At 53.7% G+C, this 19265-nt stretch overlaps 1 protein-coding gene and 1 pseudogene across 2 annotated transcripts; both read right to left on the bottom strand.

The window, feature by feature from the left end:
- Positions 1 to 9002: 9002 nt before the first annotated feature.
- LOC308250725 (large ribosomal subunit protein eL32-like) lies at positions 9003 to 9429 on the bottom strand (annotated as a pseudogene). The gene has a single exon. The product of its transcript is annotated as a large ribosomal subunit protein eL32-like (transcript).
- A 4526-nt stretch (positions 9430 to 13955) lies between these two features.
- Positions 13956 to 19042, bottom strand: PITX1 (paired like homeodomain 1; the record flags this gene model as incomplete). The annotated part of the gene is made up of 3 exons (XM_080673880.1): positions 13956 to 14498; positions 16436 to 16668; positions 18874 to 19042. 3 exons carry the CDS (start codon positions 19040 to 19042, stop codon positions 13956 to 13958), a joined length of 945 nt encoding a protein of 314 aa, XP_080530006.1.
- Between the last annotated feature and the right edge of the window lie 223 nt (positions 19043 to 19265).

The following is a 19265-nucleotide window of genomic DNA, read 5'->3' as shown; positions in this document are numbered from 1 at the left end:
GGCCTGGTCCCAACTGCTCTGGTCGTGACGGGGCCATCCGAAGGCCCAGGTAGGGCAGGGAGGCTGGTACCCCCTGTTCTCAATGGGCCAGGCCAGAAGTCTGGCTGTTTCCCTCTGCTCCACTGCTGGGGAGTATTCTTGAGGCTTGTCACCTTGGCAGTTGCATCTCAGACTGAGGGAGGGGTGGGTTCTGGGTAGACCTGGTGGGGGAGACCAGCACCCATAGCTGAGTGTGGAAGGATCCCAGACCCACAATGGGGAGTCAGGTCAGCAGAAAACACGTTGGGTAGAGTTGAGAGTGACTGGACAAAAGGGCCCCATGGGCTCCAGGCCTAGGTGATAGCACCCTTGAGGCCACATGACAAGGGCAGGTGGAAACCTATATTCATGGTTTTATTTATACATTGACTGTTTACTGAGCTGTGTTGGGTGCTGGGGGTTCTGTGAAGAGAAGCCCACAATCTAGTCCTGGCCCCCTGGTGCCTACGGTTGTGTAGGGGAGACAGAAGTCCAGCCAGACTGGAAGAAAGAAAGTTTCCCTGAGGAAGTGACAATGTTTGTTTGCAGAGAGCCTGCATCTTCTAAGATACTCAGGTCATTTCCATTTGCAAATGTTCACATTCTCAGGACCAAATTGAGAATTGTGTGAACAATGCCAAGGATACTCCGGAGAGTGCAGCCTGTGGCCATGCTCTGGGGAGCCCTCTGGGGCAGGGATTGTAACCTAGCTGCTCCCTGGGGTGGAGAGAACTTGGTGCCAGTGCCTGGGGAGGTGGGCCTGAAGTTAGCAGGGTGTCTGTGCCCTTGGAGGGCAGGTAGGAGCTCAGGGCCTATGCGTTCAATGCCTGACCAGGAGGGTCGGTGGCTTCCAGGGGTGCTCTGGTGGGCCAGCACAGGGCAGGTGGGCCTTAGGCAATGGCTCCATTTAGGGGAAAGGGGGGAAAGCAGACATTGCCAAGTGCTCACAATGGCTGTGCCAACCTCGTTCAGGGGGATATGAAAACACATCCACCTGCTTTCACTGGGACCCCTGGGCAATGCCCCAGGCATCTTGAAACTTCCTTCAGGGAGGCAAGTTAGAAAGCACCGAGGTTTTGGAGTCAGGAGACCTGGATTCCTTTATCTGGTGACCTTAGGCAATATGTCTCAGCTGTTTCCTCTGAGAAATGGGCTGATAAACTGACCAGCTATAAAGATAAAAAAAAAAATACACATGAGAGTGTGAAAAAAGATGTAGTCAACTTATGGTTTGTGCTTTCTGGCTGTCAGCTCTGCCTCTGCTTGGTGGCCGGATGCAGAGTGGGGCTGAGTCACGGTGGCAAGAGAGTAAGAAGTGAGAGCAGGGAACAGCGGTCAGGCACCTGCGGGGGTGGGGGTGACTGGGTGCAGAATGGGCACATGCAAGGCGGGCCTGGCGGGAAGGTCTGGGTCCCAGGCTCAGCAGGGAAGTCATGAGCATGGGCCACTGGCCTGTGGTGAGCTGCTTTTAAGGGCAAAGGCAGAAGGCTGTCACAGAGCAGAGAACTGTGAGAGGTGACATGTGGAGGGCTGGCCCAACACTGCTGGCAGGGCAGGCCGGCGGATATTTGGCTCAGAGTCCCAAAGCAGCATTTCTGTTTGGCTCTATTTGCCTGTAGAGCAAACACTGGCAGATTGGAATTCCCACTTGGGCTCTCACCAACGCAAACAGGCTTGGCCAAGGCTTTCAGTTGATTTGCTTGGGGCAGAGTGGCTCTGCTTGTCCAGGCCTGGTGGTGGAAAGTAGGACCTTCCTCCCCACTCCCGGCCCTGGGATCCCACAGAGCTGTCCCCAAATGGCCCGCTCATCTCCATCCTGCCAGCCTGGTGGTTTGGGGGCTGCAGTGGGATGCAGGGGGGACCTGGGCCTGAGTCTTCTGGTCACACCCAGGCCCTCCCCCAGTGAGAAGGATCTGGAGGTGTTTGGAAAGTGACCAGATTTCTAAAAAAATCGCTGTTGATTCCACCAGCAGGAAGCAGTGCCTGTGTTATGGAGATCCAGGCAGTGTCTGAGAATATGCTCTCCTGTTTATTCCAGCAGCCCCTAGAAGTCCAATCCTGCGACACTAGGAACTACACCCCTTCTGTGTTCTTTAGGTGTGGGTGAGACAGGACTCCTAAAACAAAATGCCCCTCACCAGGCCAGGCTTTGCACTCAGGTTATCTCCATCTGTTTTGGTGTCTGTCCCTAGCCCCAAATGGCCTGGGCCTGCTTCATTGTCCCACAGGCTCAAGAAAGAAGAGTTCCTAACAGGCTCCTCAGAAAGGAGAGGTGATGGTTGCTGATTCCAGTTGCAGGGGTGGGGACTGGGGAGAAAGGAGGGAGATGTGACAGAGATTTAGTAACACATGAGTGCCCACTCTTCCCACACTCTCCACCAGGAGTTTTATCCGTGCTTGGGCGGCCACATGCCTCCCCTTTCCCAGGTTCTAGTTTGATTGTGCTTTCAGCTTGGTGTGATGCAGCTCCTGGTGAATGGGAGAGCCAGGACTGGGGAGCTGGAAGGGAAGTTGGCTCCTGGTTCTCCTCCTGGTGGAGAATGAGAGAAATGGGAGGAACAGAGAAATCTACTGGATACCAGCAAGGCTGGATGGGCCTATGCAGTGAGGAGCTGGGGCCAGGGGGTAAGAAGCAGTAGTGTGTGTGTGTGTGTGTGTGTGTGTGAGAGTGTGTGTGTGTGTGAGTGTGTGTGTGTGTGTGTGAGTGTGTGTGTGTGAGTGTGTGTGTGTGTGAGTGTGTGTGTGTGTGAGTGTGTGTGTGTGTGTGTGTGTGAGTGTGTGTGTGTGAGTGTGTGTGTGAGTGTGTGTGTGTGAGTGTGTGTGTGTGTGTGTGTGAGTGTGTGTGTGTGTGTGTGAGTGTGTGTGTGTGTGTGTGAGTGTGTGTGTGTGTGTGTGTGTGTGTGTGTGTGTGTGGTGGTGGGTGGTGGGTGGTGGATGGAAGCCATTCCAGGCGGAAGGAACCTCAGGCACATGGGGAAGAGGGGAAGGGAGTGCTGGGAAGTTGGGGTGGGGTAGGGTGGGGAACTGGGGACCTAGATTGGAGCCAGATCCTGAGGACCTTGAGTGCTCAGCTTGGCAGTTGGAAGCAGGGCAGCAACCTGGCCAGATTTGATTCCTGCTGCCTCTGGGAGTGGCCGTATCCCCCTCACCTGGCATTTAAGGCTCCCCTAATTTGCCTTCCTCTCCCTATGTCTCCCAGGGCCCCTCTTTGCCCGTCTCAGTCTCACCTCCCCTCTTGTACACCCATTCTAATCCTATCTTTCAACACTACACCAGGCCCCCTCTAATAGCAAGCCTTCCCAGATTGCTCCAGTTAGCCTTGATTTCTCCTTTCCCATATGCTCACTCTTGACTTCAGACCTGACTTTCAATCGTACCTCAGTTCCTCCACCCATAGATATTTATTCTCCCAGCGCCCGTCGGGGAAGGCTAACCCTAACACGTGGATGGCAGTGATGGACTCCCCGAGACACGCCAGCTTTAGAGTCATGATAGGGGAGGGGGTGGTGGATGGAAGCCATTCCAGGCAGAGAGACACAGGAGTTATTTGGAGCCTATTAGGTCACAGACAACATTGTCAGACACTGTATATGTTTTCACATTTCTCCATTTTGCAGATGAGGAAACTGAGGCTCGGAGAGGTTCTGTGGCAGTAGGTGGTAGCACTGTGAGTTGAACCCAGGCTCTAACTCCACAGTCCATTCTCTTAACCTCTGGTCTGCCTGTCTCAGGCTGTCACCCGCCTAGAGGTTGGCTGGGCTGAGCCCGAGGCAGGACCTACTTGCTGCCCCGGGTCCAGGAAATGGACTTCAAGGTGGAGGGTGATGCCATCTCACTCAACTGGTAGCTCCTGACCCCGGGGAGAATCTGGGGGCAGAGCAGCATCCCCAAGTGCCATTATCCTCCAGGAAGTAAAGCAAGATATTTCCCTGTGGGGCCAGCTGGCTGGGGCACTGGAGGATGTGGAAGGGAGGGGCCGGGCACCAAGAGCTTCCCCACTCAGAGCTTCTCCAGTGATAGGTCAGTGCAACGATCAAGGACAGGTTTGTATGTCTGAAGCAACAGCCCACCTGGGAACCTACGTACTGGTCACACCCGGGGCCTCTTCGAAGCCTTCGAAGCCTGAGGGGCAGCAAGTAGACCCAGGGCCCATTCAACGGAGGAAACTTGGGCTCTGGGAGGGCGGGCTGTGTCCCAGGGAGGAGCCCAGCCCAGGGGCTAGGTCAGAGGGGCCCTGGCCGCTGCCCTGAGAGACTGCGCAGGTCTCTGTGAACCTGGGGCTGCCCCACGCTGGGCTCTGCACTGTGGGAGAGCTGAGAAGCTTTGGTGGAGTGGGTACCAAGCTCAGGAGAAGCCAGGAGTTCACCACAAATTGTGGGTGTCAGTATTCAGTACCAGCCTTGGTGACTCAATAGGGGTTCCAGCTTGGGGGGTAGAATAAGGGGTTCTTGGGGTGTGTGTGTGTGTGTGCGTGTGTGTGTCTTTTGTGTAAATGCTTCCTTGGTTAGATGGGGTTTACACAAAGGGAGAGAGGTGTGTACCTGGAAGGCTGCAGTCGGGTGGGAATAAGCATCACCCAGTGTGCCCTGGAAAGTGCCCCGAGAGGCCACAGCCTGGCACGTGGCAGAGTGGCTGTTGCTTCATGGCTGCGATGAATGGGAGGGTTTGCTAAGCACGTTCCCCGAAGTCACTGGGACCTTAAGCTCTTGGTTCAATTAAATGGGTTAATATGCTTTGTCTGATTCTGATGAGTAATAATAATGTAATGTGATAATGGCAGTAATGGTGCTATTAGCTGTGGTTATCGCGCGTGCCGCACTGTTCCAGGCACGGAGGGGAGTGCAGCGCACATTCTCACACACTCAGGCCTCATTTTCCACTCATAAAACCCCACTCTTCAAAGCCTTTCCAGCCCAACTCCCTATATCCATTTTCAGGACAAATTACCGACACTTAAAAAAATTGGTCCATTTTGCATGGAAGCCAAGTCCAAATTACTGTTACTTTCCCCTTTGTGTTTTGAAATTTTCAGAAGGGTAGGGGTGGGCCGCTGATGGGGACATGGGATGGAGGGTGGAGAAAGAAGGGGGAAGAGGAGAAAAGTGTATGAACAAAGAAGAAAAGAACACGCCTTCCTGTTTCAGTAAAAATGCATTTCTGGAATGATGTTTTCGTTTATTCAGGCAGAAAAATTAGAAATGGTGTGCTTATTAAGCACTAAGTAAGGCTAAGTAAGCATGACTATTTTTAGTAGTGTAGTAAAACCTTGGTGATTTGGACCTCTTTAATGACTATTCCATGATCATGCTGCCTGGCAGGCGCACACTGTGTGTGTGTGTGTGTGTGTGTGTGTGTGTGTGTGTGTGTGTGTAAGGTGGGGGGTGGGATGTGCAAAGATGTTGCTGAGTTGCAGGATGGGGGAGTACAGCAAGGGAAGAGGAGAGAAATGGGCTCCTAGCTTATGACAACTGTTTTTAAACTCTGAGCCTTCTTTGCTTAGCAATAAAAGATCATTACAAATTACTCTCTGAATATTCCTCTGGCACCTATTAATTTGACATCTGTTGAAAGGAGAATGTATTTGAAAACAAAAATTTCATTTCTGTAAAAATCTGTAAGCGTTTACACCTGTCACATTCCCCTCTCCCCAAACGAGGCTGAATCGGGAGAGCTGATACATCATCCCAGGAACGTGATGACCTGATGACCGACGCCTCTGGGGCGAGGAAGGGACTTCGGGCAGCAGCCCCCTGCCTGCCTGCCCTACAGATCACACAGGTCTTTGTATTTTTAAAATAATATTGTTTCATTTCATCATTATAAAAGTAATATGTGATCAGTGCAAAAGAAACTTGGAAGAGACAAATGAAATAAAACCTATTTCCTACCACAAAGATAGCTGGTGTTAACACTTTGTGCACATCCAAAAATTTCTCTGTGCATAGACAAGAACAAAAATGTTACTGCGCTTATATACTGTTTTGCAGCCTGCCTTGTTTGGTTTTTAGGCAGAGATGGTCGGGGGGAAAAAGGCATTGACAAACCTATTATTTAATTTTATGCTAAACTTAGAGAAAAGTCATCCACCCCAGTTGCTCTCTTGCCCACACTGTGCTCAGTAGGGGAAGTGTCCTTGATGAGGGGTGGAGAATGAGGAGAGGGCCACGTGCAGGTCAGCTGTCACCGGTCCTCCCAAGGGCTGCCAGTGAGGGCTGCAAGGAAAGGTTTTCCGACAGCACAGACCAGCTCTGATGCACGCAGCCTTGGGCATTCTGGCACCAGCCTCTGAGTGCCTCCTCTGCATAAGGTAAGGGCATAAACGCTGATAGACTTTAAAAAAGGGAAAATACACACAAGGTGAAATTTGCCACTTTAACCTTTTTTAAGTGCCCTGAAAAGTATACGATTCAGTGACATTAAATAGATGGTTGTGCAACCATCACCACCATCCAGCTCCAGAACTTTGTTTCACCCCCAAATGAAGCTCTGTACACATTAAACAACAACCCCACTCCCCCGACTCCCTGCCGTTGGCACCCACAATCCTGTTTCTGACTGTCTGAATTTTCCTACTCTAGGTCCCTTATATAAGTGAGTCACAATAGCTGGCCTTTAGTGACAGGCTTATTTCACTTATGATGTTTTTAAGGCTCATCCATGTTGTAGCATGTACTAGGATTTCCTTCCGTTTTAAGGCTAAATAGTATTCCATTGCATGTCTACACATTTTGTTAACTCATCTGTTGGACACTTGGGTTGCCCCTACCTATTGGCTGTTGTGAATCATGCTGCTATGAACATGGTGTACAAATATCTGTTTGAGTCCCTGCTTTTGTTTCTTTTGGGTCTATATCCAGAAGTGGATTTCTGGGTCACGGTAATTCTATGTTTAATTTTTTAGGACTCGCCATACTTTTTCCCACAGCAGCCACACCATTTACACTCCTACCAGCAATGCACACAGGTCCCAGTTTCCCCATCCTTGCCAACACCGGTTATTTTCTGGGACGTTTTTGTGTTGTGTTTTGTTGGTTTGTTTTGGTGACAGTCACCCTAACGGACATGTAATGTATCTCACTGTGGTTTTGCTTTGCATTTTCCTAATGATTAGTGATGTTGAACATCTTTTCATGTTTTTATCGGCTATTTGTTTATCTTCTTTGGAGAAATGTGTATTCAAGTCATTTGCCCATTTTTGAATTGGGTTGTTTGTTTTTTTCTTGTTCAGATACTAGTAAACTTAAAAAAAAGTCCCTACCTAAGGATATGTTTTTATTGATTTTATAGAGAGGAAGGGGAGAGAGAGAGAGAGAGAGAGAGAGAGGGAGGGAGAGAGAGAGAGAGAGAGAGAGAGAGAGAGAGAGAGAGAGAGAGAGAAATTGCCTGCCTCCCGTACACGCCCGGACCAGGGACTGAAGCTGCAACCTAGGTATGTGCTCCAACTGGGAATCAAACCCCAAACCCTTTGGGTGCACAGAGTACGCTCCAAGCAACTGAGCCACCAGGCCAGGGCCAGATACACTTTCAAAGGCAGTGCCAAGAGCTGGCTGTGCTGAGAGGGAGGCGTGAGTGAGTAGAGGAAGGAAAAAAGCAAGTGAGAGGAGAGAAAGGAATGGAAAGAGAGAGAGCCAAAATATATTTTGTGAAGTGAGGAGTAAGGGGAGACAGCCCCTCAATACTTTATTCAGCAAATATTTATGTATTAAATATATTTTTATTGATTTCAGAGAGGAAGGGAGAGGGAGAGAGAGACAAACATCAATGATGAGAAAGAATCAGTGATCGGCTGCCTCCTGCACACCCCACACTGGGGGATCAAGCCTGCAACCCAGGCATGTGCCCTGACCAGGAATCGAACCATGAGCTTCTGGGTTATAGGTTGATGCTCAACCACTGAGCAACACCAGCCGGGCCAGCAAATACTTATTGAGCCCCTACTGTGTGCAGACACTTCTCCAAGTGTCGCTGTCTGCAACTGACTCTACATCCCGGCTCTTTGTGACTGCAGCAACCCTGCCCCACTGCCAGTGCCCTGCCATAGGCTCTGCGGGCAGGCAGGCGGGCTTGATCCGAGTCCCTAAAGCTGCTTTGGGCACGTTGCTTGACGTTCCTGAGCCTTAGCTTCCTCATCTATAAAATGAGGCTCACAAGAGAAACTAAACAGGTACAGTGCACAACAGGGGATGGTGCAGAGTGAGACATACGACCACATGACTGGGACAGCCCGAGCAGCCCTCCTCCTCCCCGTGGCCATCCTGCCCTGGGCCCACCCCACTCCAAGTGCAGCTTCCTGCACCCTGACCTGCTCCTCTGCAGCGTCCTCATTCACAGGATCGCAGCCCCGCCAACCGGCCAGGCTCTGGCGACTGTGCTGGGTGCCCTGCAGCCACTTGATAGTGGGCAACACCTGCTCTGGACCACACCAGCCAACTGGGAGACCGGTCCAGGGCCCTGCAAAGTGAACACAGGTTTGTGAGACCTGGGATTCCCTTAGTGAGAGGGGCAAGAGGCAGGCTGGCAAGGGCGGGAGGAAGCCTGGGAGGGCTTCCAAAGGGAGGCAGACTGGAAGCACCCATCTAGGAAATGAGAAGCTTGTCAGAGTGAATGAGATGGGAGTTTGGATTTAACGGTCGTTATTCCAGGGCCCTTCATGCTCCCCTCCCATTCTGCTGCCTGCCTCCTCAGGCCCTCCTCAGGCCCTGTTGTCACCCATGCCCCTGCTGCTCTCCCACAGCCAGTGGAGTGAGCTCCATGAAGGTAAGTCGCAAGGCCTGGTGCCTTTTTGTTCTCTCTCCCAGAGCCCAGCTGTGCCCAGCCTCTTGACATGAATTATCATTGTTCATTCCCCCCGCCCCCGTCCCACCACCCAGCACTAATGTGATTCTCTTCAGGGGGGTGTGTAGTACAGTGGATGGGAGCATGGTCGGGTCCTGACTCCCACATTTTTTATTTTATGTTATTTTATTTTGCCAGGTGGCAGAATTTTATGGTTTTATTAACACAAACACAATGTGCACACAATCTGTGTACTCATTTTCTTCACTGCGCAGCCTGGCATTGGGGTTGGGGACTGATGGCCAGCTGGGCTGCTCCCCACAGTGGCGTTGCGGTTCTTTGAGGAGATGCTGTGAGCAATCTCAGCACAGTGAGAGTTGTTGCACATCAGCAGCACTTCAAGCTCCTGATGCTGTGGACCAGGAACTTCCGAAAGCCACGGGGCAAATGTGCTTTGTGTTCTTGTTGCTCCCGTAATCAACGCTGGGCATCGAGATCCGGCCCTTGAATCTTTTGTGCTCTGTTGTCAATGCCTCTGGGTTTCCACCAGTTAGGCTTAACTTTGACATAACGGTATGACTGGTGCCGGATGGACTTCTTGGTCCTCTTTTTGATGATCTTGGGTTTCACAGCCATCCTAATGGGTGTGCAGTGTAACTCATGGTGGTTTTGTTGATGATCTTAGGTTTCACAAGGGCGCTGAGTAGGAGATGGCTGCCACCTCCTAGGCAGCACGGAGGAAGAGCCACTCTCCAAATTAGCTGTGCTCTCTGAGCCTCCCTTTTTCCCAGTGTAAGAGTAATAATCCCCTCCCTCCTGTGAGGAGAAAAGGCTGTAATTCTTCTAAGGTGCTTGTATGAGGCTTGGGGCTCGCTTAGTAAAGGCCTGATGTTAGCTATTGATGAAATGATTGACACAAAAAGAAGTGTTCAGGCATCTTCATCCCATGTTGCAGGGAGCCCTTACAGAGTACTGACTGCTGACCTGCCTGTCCCCAGACCCAGCGCACAGCAGGGACTGGGCCCCATTCCTCTGGGTCTCCCAGGCTGGGTTACTGAGTCCAAGTCTAGGATGGTTCCAGGAGTTGGATGGAGGGAAGGTGGGGTGGGGAAGTCAGCAGGACTGGCAATTATGACTCACATTCATGACTCCCAGAAAAGCTGGAGGGAAAATGAAGTTGGACCCCAAATAATATTTAGTAACAACTATACCGCCATCAATAATAACCATTTATTGAGCACTTACAGTACCAGCACCCCAATTAACACTATGTGCATTATCTCTTTAATCCCTTAAACAACTGTGTGAAGTGATTGTTGTTACTCCCTTTTATGGAAGAGGAAACAGAGGCTCAGAGATCTTAATTAAGTCTCTTGCCCAAGGCAACTCAGAGGTGGATCCAGAACTCAAACCCTCGCTCTTAAGAGGTTCCTGTGGATATCAGAGCCAAGTGACTGGCCCAGGAAATGGGGAGGTCAAGGGGCACGAAGCCACCTTGATTCTCATTTCCCTGACTGGCCCTTTAGGTGACTGAGGCCCTGCTGCTTATCTCAGGGGAAGCTGAAGGGCATCACAGAGCCCCCTCCAGGGCCTGGACTCCCTGGGCAATGCCCCCTCCACGGCAGATCTTCTAGCTGTGACTTGCACTTGGATGCTGGGGCCATAAATCTAGGGGAGGTAACTCAGTACCTCTCCCTCAATGGCCAGGCTCTTGGGGGTTGCACACAGTGGCTAATCCCATTCTCCTCTGGTGTCCCACAGTGCCTGCAGACAGTGCTGGGTACCAGCCTCTTGCCCTTCTGCCCCTAATTCCTATCCCCCCTAAACCTGCAGCAGCCCTTTGGGGGTCACTTTGTCAGGACCAGGTAACAACAAATCTGCTCTTCTATTTCCTGGGGCTAGTCCTGTGTTGCCAGCTGAAATTGTGATCTCTTCAAGGTCATTCCCCTCCCGCCCCCCCTCCCCCACCCCATTTTGCCCATGTGGTTGGCATGGGGCAGCCCAGTGCAGAGAATGGGCGTTACCCAGGTTTGAATCCACTTCCATCACTTCCGGCTGTGTTAATCTGGGCAAGTGACCTGACTTCTTTAAGCCTTGGGGCCTCATCAGGGAAAGGGGATAATGAAAACCCTTCTTTATAGGGTTGTTGTGCAGGTAAAGGGGCTCATCGATGAGGAGTGTACACTTAGCACAGGACCCTGGCCCCCAAACCGGCTCAATAAATGATAGCATTTGCTACTGAAGACAGAACTTCCTCCCTAGAACAGCCTTCCATGATCACCCTGTTTAAAGCAGGACTCATTTTTTCTTACAGCACTTTTTCTTCAAAAGCACTCAGCCCAGTTTGTAATTATACACGTTTGTTTACTTGTCCCTGAGAGCAGGGACTGTGTCTGTTTTCCACTGCTCAACCGTTAGCACCAAGGGCAGACACATAGTAAATGTTGGCTGAATGAATGACACCCCCTCCCTGGTCTTCTTCAGCCAGAGCAGGAGCAGGACTGTGCGCCTTTTCTCAGAGGATTTGGTTTTCAGAGCGCTATATATTCCTCAGCCCCTCCTCCAGAGATGATCTTGCAGCCGGTGCAGCTGGAAAGGGCTGGATACTATCTGCTGTACCAGCCATGTAACAGCTGGGTCAGAGTAGCTAGTGGAGCCTGATGCTGGGTCTTATACTCACCATGTTGGCCATGGTCCTTGATGAATGGTGGGGTCATCGTGGGTTGCTTCTAACCTTCCACCCACCTGCAGCTGTTTGGCTTGTGGCCCCACAGACACTCTGAGTCTCCACCAGAGCCCCTCTTTGGCCCCTCTCTCACCTGGAGCTGGGCCTGACTTTCAGAAGAAGGTTTTCTGCTTCCCACTTCACTCCAGTCACACCTCCTACAGGGTCTCCTTTGCCTTCTGCCTTCAACTGAGACCAGGGTCCCTTGGCCTTGGCAGATGTGTGAGGCTGGGGAAGGCACTCTGAGTCCAGATGTGATTGTGTTTATGTTTCCAAGGGAGTGAGGGGTCAGAGCTCTGGACTGGAGCCCTTGGGGGAGGGGTGGCCTAGCTCCACCCCCTGCCCCAGCCTTCCCTCCCCCCACCTCCCTCCTTCAGTCTGTGTATCTGTCTCTGCCCCTTTTAGAACCCCACACTCCAAATCCTACAGCATCAGGCTGGGCCATCTTCTAGGAAGGACCCTTCCTCACACCTCATCTGAAGGTGAGAAGACCAGTGGCAGGATGCCTGGCTTTGGAATCTAAAGACTATTGTCTCTGTGTGACCTTGGCCCAATTACATCATGTGGTGGAGCCTCCGTTCCATCATCTGTATAATAGGGACAACACAGTGTTGACCTGGTTTGAGAATGTGTGCACAGGGCTCTGCAGCTATTAGCTCATGACTAAGCCCATGGATGTGCCCCATTCCCAGCTAGGGCTTGCCTGGGTCCAGCTCCAGGGCAGTGCCAATCCCTGTCTCAAGGTGATTCTAAAGCAGAATTGCCAACCCTTCCTTCCTCCCCGCTGCAGCTACAAACATTCTGTATCGCCATTAGACGCGACTTAAGGAAAGCAGAATTTCACAGGCAGTTTATAGGCTGGTCTTGTTCAGCAGTTTCCAAACGTGGGGAAAGGTGGAGGCAGCCGGGAGCCTCCAAGAGGTTGGGATGGAAGGGAAGTGAGAAGTGAGTTCTGTGTGATGGATGTTTTCCACAGCAAGCCACATGCCCATGCCCCTGGGTGGGATTGGGGGACAGGGAGAAAAGAGGGGGGCCCTGACTAAACACTGGTAGACCCAGCACCCTCCTGGAATGGCTAGGGCAGGGCTCCAAGGTGGGGATACCGGGCCCACAGGAGAAAAGGCAACCCTAGAACTAAAGAGGCTCTCAGAGGTCCCATCCCAACGCCCTGGGCAGACAAGGATCGAGCAAACCCTGAGAGCCTGCAGAGTCTGGTGCCGGGTGTTGAGGGGGGCAGGGAGGAAGCTCCGGTTGGGGCAGCCGGTGCACACAACGCCTAGGCTGAGCAGCCCAGATGGTGAGCGCCCCAAGCAGAGGTTGGGAGCTGAGAATGCCCGGCAGCGCCCTCACAGGAGCCGGCAGAAAGGTCGGGAATGGCGGTGGGGAAGTGGGGGAATGGGCCCTGGCGGGGTCTGCCTCTGCTCTTCCCTCCAACCCTCAGGGCCCTTGGTGGCGAAGTTCCCTTTCTACCCGCCTCCCTCCTCAGCTGAATGAAGCAGTCAGGGCTCCGCAGCGGTTAGCACGCTCGTACTATGGTTTTAATAGACGTACATGGACAAGTCGATATAGACAGATTTATAATTCTATACAGTCAGTCCGACATACACAGGGACGCTGTAAACAGGGGCGCGGGCCGGAGAGCGGGTGTGCAAAGTGGGCGCGGCGAGAGGCCGTGGCCAGGCCCGGAGCTCCCCGGCTCGGCTCGATTCTTCTTGCACCGCAGCTCTGCGCCGGGACCAGGGGGCCACCTCCTAGCCCGGAGCCGAGTAGAGGACCCGGGCCTGCGGGGAAGCTGGGGTGCTCAGAGACGAGCCCACCCCATCCTCGCGCCGCATCTGCGGCTCCGTAGCCTTCAAATAGTTTCCCCGGGCGCCAGGCCGGCGAGGGCTCCTGGGGCGCGCCGGGGCCGTGTGCGGCTCCTCAGCGAGTCCCTGGTTCCAGGCTAGACACCGTCATCCCCGGCCCAACGCCCGCTCCAACTCGGATCCGGATCGAGCTAAGGTTCGCTCGGCCGGGCCCAGCTCCGAGGGGCGTCTTGGTTCGTTGGGGCCGAGGCCAGGCTCCTGCGCGTCCAGTTCACAGGCGCGGCGGCGGCGCAGTCCCGGTCAGCGCGACGGGAACACGGGCAACGAGGGCGTCCTCTCGGTGCCGCCGGGCCTGGCCGCCCGCCGAGGCCCGAGAAAGCGCACACACACCACCCGCGCCATCCCGAGGGAAATTGCAACTCATCCGTTTTTTCGCGGCACTTCGCTCCGACGTCTTTTTGTTTTGTCTAGTTTTGGAGGGCAGAGTGGGGTCCGGAAAAGCAAACACAAAACCAACCCGGAGGGGGGTGGGGGAGGAGGGGCTGCGCAGGCACGAGGCCGGGCGCAGAGAGCGAGGCCCCGCGTGCGTCCTCCGCCCCCGCACCGTGCGGCCCTCGTGGCCGGCCGGGCGGTCAGCTGTTGTACTGGCAGGCATTGAGGCCGGAGGCCGGGCCCTGCAGGCCACCGTAGCCGAACGACGAGTGCTGCTTGGACTTGAGCCGCAGGCTGGCTAGGCTCGAGTTGCACGTGTCCCGGTAGACGCTGTAGGGCGAGGCGGGTGTGCCGTAAGGGCAGGCGCCCGGGGACATGGCCGAGTTAAGCGAGGAGCCGGTGAGGTTGTTGATGTTGTTGAGACCGGAGTTGGGCATGCCGGGCACGGCGCCCGGTCCCATGCTCGACGGCATGGTCATGGAGGAGATGGAGCTGGGTGCCGAGAACATGGACTGCGACGACAGCGGGCTCATGGAGTTGAAGAAGGTGAAGCTCTTGGTGGAGAGCGGCGCTGGCGCCAGACTCTTGGCAGCCCAGTTGTTGTAGGAGTAGCCGGCAGCATACACGTCCTCGTAGGGCTGCACCAAGCCGCTGAACTGCGGCACGTAGCCGCCCTTGCACAGGTCCAGCTGCTGGTTACGCTCGCGCTTCCGCCACTTGGCTCGCCGGTTCTTGAACCAGACCTGGAGGAAGGGGGCAGGACAGGGTCAGGGCTGCCGAGGGCGGGACCACCCCCCTCCTTCCTAGCCCTCGCTTCGCCTCTTTCTCTTCGAAATATCGCTTCTTTTCTTCGATATTTCCTGCCTTTTCTCCATAATGGTTGCTTTCCTGTCCCCAGGAAAAATTAGTCTTTTCCTTTTTCTCATCTTTATCCTCTTTCCCAAATTAAATCCGTTTTCTCCTTCTAATATACAGATCTTCTGTTTTAACAAATATTCGTTTTTTTTCTTCCTTTCTCAACCAGGCTATCTTTTGCTTTCTCTCCAAACGGATCCCTATCTGTCTCCTAGATAGCCCGTCATTTTTCTTCTCCCTTGAATACAAAAAGTATTTTTCTTCCCTGAAACTTAGAATATTCCTCCTCCCCCCATTCTTCAATCTGTCTTTCATTCCTCATATAGTTTGTTTCCATTTTTTTTGGCAATATTTGATATTCTCATTTCTGTCCCAAACGTTTATTTTCGTTTGGTCCACACTATCTGAACAACTCTCTTCTCTTTCAAATAGTCCATTTTCTTCGTTGTCCCCCCTTTTGATCCTTTTGATTCCTCCAAATAGTTTTTTCCTTTCCAAATATCTGACCTTCACTGTTTCTCTTAATAGTTGATTATTTTCTCAAATACTTGATCTTTTGCTTCTCCCTTAAATATTTAATTTCTTCTCTGCCGCCTAAGTATATGCCAAATAGTTTCTCTACAAATATTTAATTTCCTTTCACTTCATACTAGTTTCTCTAACCTCCCCTCCTCTTTCTCCCACAGAAGTTAGTAAGAACCTCTTCTTCTTCCCCCACTCCTGGTCCTTGCGGATCCTCACCTATCTTCCTTCTTCCCTCCCCAGCCGTCCCGCAGCCCAGAGCTGAGCTTCCCCAGCTACTTGCTAGACCCTGTCTCTCAGCCTTCTCCCGGCTCCGGCACTGACATGGCCTGATTCCACCCCGCAGCCCACCATAAACCCTGGGCAGGATTAGTGAGTTCAGGATTACTGAGTGCTGTCTTCACTCCCGTCCCACCGGGCTGGCGCCCTGGTTAGGGAGGAGTGAGAGCTGGGGTTATAGCAGGAGTCCAGGTGGGACTTTGGCTTGGGACGTGCTCCCAATATGATTAAATATTTGTGCACCAAAGAAGAAATAATGATTCTCTTGCTGCACTGGCAGGAAAGCCTTGCTTTTACTGGGAACAAAACGGTGAGGAGAAGTAGGGTGCAGTCTGGTCTTGGTCAGAAATCTTATATCTCCAAAGGGACTTGACCTGATGGTCACTCATCCACCAGAGCTGCCCCCCCCCCATCCGCCCTCAACCCCCCTGACCCCAGCCCTACAGGAAAGGGGATTAGGGAAAGGGCCCAGTTACTGACTGGTTGGATAGCTGGGGAGGAGTCAGGTGGAGAATTCCAGAAATTTTGGAGAAACCGGTAAGAATGGGACCACCATCCCAGGAATTTTTGAGACCGGGAGCTTAGGCACCTTTTGGGCCTCTCGCAGGCTACCAGGAAGGACCCGTCTTTCCCTTTCGTTTTCCGGGGAAGGCGCCGGCCACTGAGGTCCCCAGCGGCGGGGAACCCTCTGCACTGTCTAGGGTGGTCCCATTCGAGTGGGCCCGGGGCCCTCCAGGGCGTGGAAAGTTTCCTGGGGCCACATGTCTTTGGACTGGGCTGCAGTAGAGCCCGAGGGTCAGGTAGGATGCGGGTCAGATGGATTGAAGGACCGGACCGCCGAGGGTGCTAGCGGCCAAAGAGCTTGGCGGCGGCTGGGCAGCCTGCGCTTAGGGTGGAATCCGCTATGGTGGAGAGAGGGAGCAGGTCTGAGTGGTGGGAAAGTGAAAGTCTGAGCGCGAGTCTAAGCTTTCGAGGGCTGCGGCAGAGGCCGCGCAGTCGGCCGCCTGCGTGCGCCCTGACTCACCCTCACGCGTGGCTCCGTGAGGTTGGTCCACACGGCGATCTCCTCCCGCATGCTCATGTCGGGGTAGCGGTTTCTTTGGAACGTGGCCTCCAGCTCTTGCAGCTGCTGGCTTGTGAAGTGCGTGCGTTGCCGCCGCTGCTTCTTTTTCTTAGCGGGGTCCTCCGCGCCTCCGCAGCCCGCGCCGCCAGCGCCGCTGTCCTCAGGCCCCTTGGGCTCCCCGCTGCGCTCCTTCTCTGAAGCAGGCAGGACGGGACGCCCCGTCACCTCGGGCTTATGCCCTTTTGTACCCGTCCCGGCTCCACCGAAGAACCCGCCATCGGCGCTGGCGGCCCTCCCTCCCGCCAGGGGCCCTGATGTCGTCCCCATTTGGGAAGAGCCCGCCGGTGCCTGGTCGTCAGTAGTCATCTCTGGTCTGCGCGCCTGGAGTAGAGGAGCCGAGCCACGGGCCTAGGCTCCTGGCAGGGCAGGGCCTGCTCTCCTAGCTTGGTTTAGGCTTGAGCCCAGCTGCCAATGTCAGCGGCAACTGTACGACTTTCAAGAGTCAGTCTAAATTTGAGGGAGGTCTCTGCTTTTCTGAGCTAGGATCAAATTTTTCTAGCCTGAAGCTAGCTGGTCCGTGGAGCATGAGCTAGGTGGTATGGCCTGCAACCCTCCACTTTCTTCTCCCCAGGGCTGCCTGGGAGCTCCTCGCGGCAGGCAGACACAGTCTCAGCCTCAGCTCCAGGCCTCAAGTCCCCAGGCCCAGCCGCAGCCCAGACTGACGGACTGTCTAGGTGACCTGGAGCTCTAGCCTCTCTCCCTTGTAGCTACAAAACACACGCAGTCATAGAAACACTGAAGCATAAAAAAAGAACTTAGAAGCAAAACACAGAAGCCCCAAAAAGTTCACAGCTTAAAGCCTACAAGCATAGAAAGGGCCAGAAACTCTTAAAAATAGTCAGGTAGGAAAACAGAGCAGATGTAAAGTAAGAAGCCACAAGCACACCCCTAACTGAATGCAGTGCTGTGCCTGTATAAACTCCAGGAGACAGAGGCACTCACTTCTCTGGGGTTTAAAAATCAATGTACTGTTGTAGATAGCTTTTTAACCCCTTCTCAGTAATGTCCTTCTGAGGTGATTTTTAAATCCCAGGGAAATACAACACTATAGTTAGATAACTTAAATCCCCCAAATAACACTCCTGTAAGTAGATTTTAAAAAACTACCTGAGAAACGCGCCATTTTGGATTGACTTTTAAAAATCTCCCGAAGAATAATGTTGCATGTAGATATTTTAAATTCCAGAGAAATATACCTACTATAGTACTTCTTTCTGTATCGAAAAATAGAGTTAAAATTTAAATTTATGCTCATAGATTTGGTTTTAAAAAGCAACCTATAACGACATACTTCTCTGGGTTTTAAAAATAAAAACCAAGCAAAGGCCATGTTTAAAACTTTTGAAAACAAAAGTACAGTCCAGCGTTGACTTTTTTTTTTAACCAAGCAAACAGAACCTCTCAGAGAAAGTCACTTAGGAATGCAAAACAGAAATAAATAGAGATTAAAAACGCGTAGAGAAACCCTCGGCGATGGATTAAAAAATGAACGAAGAAGAGGACCCCCCTGGCCGGGGAGTGGGGAGCTCGCCAACGCCGCCCTGTTTGGATGGCGAGTGTGGGAGCTGATTGCGGACCCAGGAGGTCGGGCCAGGGCCTGGACCAGGACTGGGTCGGCCAGCCGCGCCACTGCTCGCACCACCCGCCTGGGCCCGGGAAGAAAGGCTTGAGTTGGAAGAGTACGGTAGTGCGGAGAGAGACAGAGTCGAAGCCCTGGCCAGGCGGCCAAGCGGGCTCCCGGCTCCCGTGGCGCGCGTGGGGCCGGGATCCCAAGTTTAGGGGGTCTTGCCGGGAGTCCGGCCGCATCCCTTGGACCGCTCTCCCTCGCTGTCCTCCGTCTCTTTTCCTTTTCCTTGAGGTTGTCTCCACCGCGACCCCAGTTTGATTTTCTGACTTTTATCGCCCCCCTTCTCTTTGGTATCTCCTTCTCAATCTGTCACCCACTGTCGGTGTGTCTGTCCCCTTCTCTGTCTCTCTGGACACTTTTCTCTCACCACCCTCCTCGATCTGCTCCTTTCATTTGGTTGATTGGCCCCATGGCACCCAATTGCGAAAACCTAACTTTTCCCCGTTCTATTCACTCCTTATCAAGAGGGGCAGTCCGCTCCTCGGGTTGTAGGTTCGTGCATCTGCCGGTCTCAGGGCGCGCGGGGACCTCGTGGAAATGCCCCCGGAGAGCACTAAATGTCCGCTTCATAAAGCGTGCAAATTTCCGCGTTCACGGTCAAATGAAGAATGGGAAAAGGACAGGTCCCGACGCGAGGCGCGGAGGCCAGGCCCTGCTCCGGCTCTGTGCGCGGGGCAGGCTCCGCGTGCGCCTCGCGGGGAGCCGAGCTTACCTGGCAGTTCCGTGTCCGACGACTCGCTGGCGGAGTTCTCGAGCGGCTCCCGAGGGTCCGCGGCGCGGGCTAAGTGGAAGGCGGGCCCCATGTCGTGCGGCGGTGGCTGCGGCGGCCGGAGCCCCTCCGGCAGCCTCTCCAGGCTCATGCCCCCCTTGAAGGCATCCATGGAGGCGAGGACCGTGGCGGACGCTCCAGGGGCCGGGGCAGGGCGCGCCCGGCTGCCCTGGCTGCGACCTGCGGGGACAAGAGCGCAGTGCCTAAGCGGCCGCCCCCCGGGGCTGCCCGCGCCCGCAATATTGCCGCGCCTGCCCCATGGACCGCCTGGGGCTGCGGGGCCAGGCGGGCGGCAGCAGCGGCGGTTTCTCGCGACCGGGCGCCCGGCTTCGCGC

This window comes from Plecotus auritus (genome assembly GCF_963455305.1).
Source record: "Plecotus auritus genome assembly, chromosome: 6".
Taxonomy (NCBI): Eukaryota; Metazoa; Chordata; class Mammalia; order Chiroptera; family Vespertilionidae; genus Plecotus; species Plecotus auritus.
This window is presented reverse-complemented; position numbering and strand designations above follow the sequence as displayed.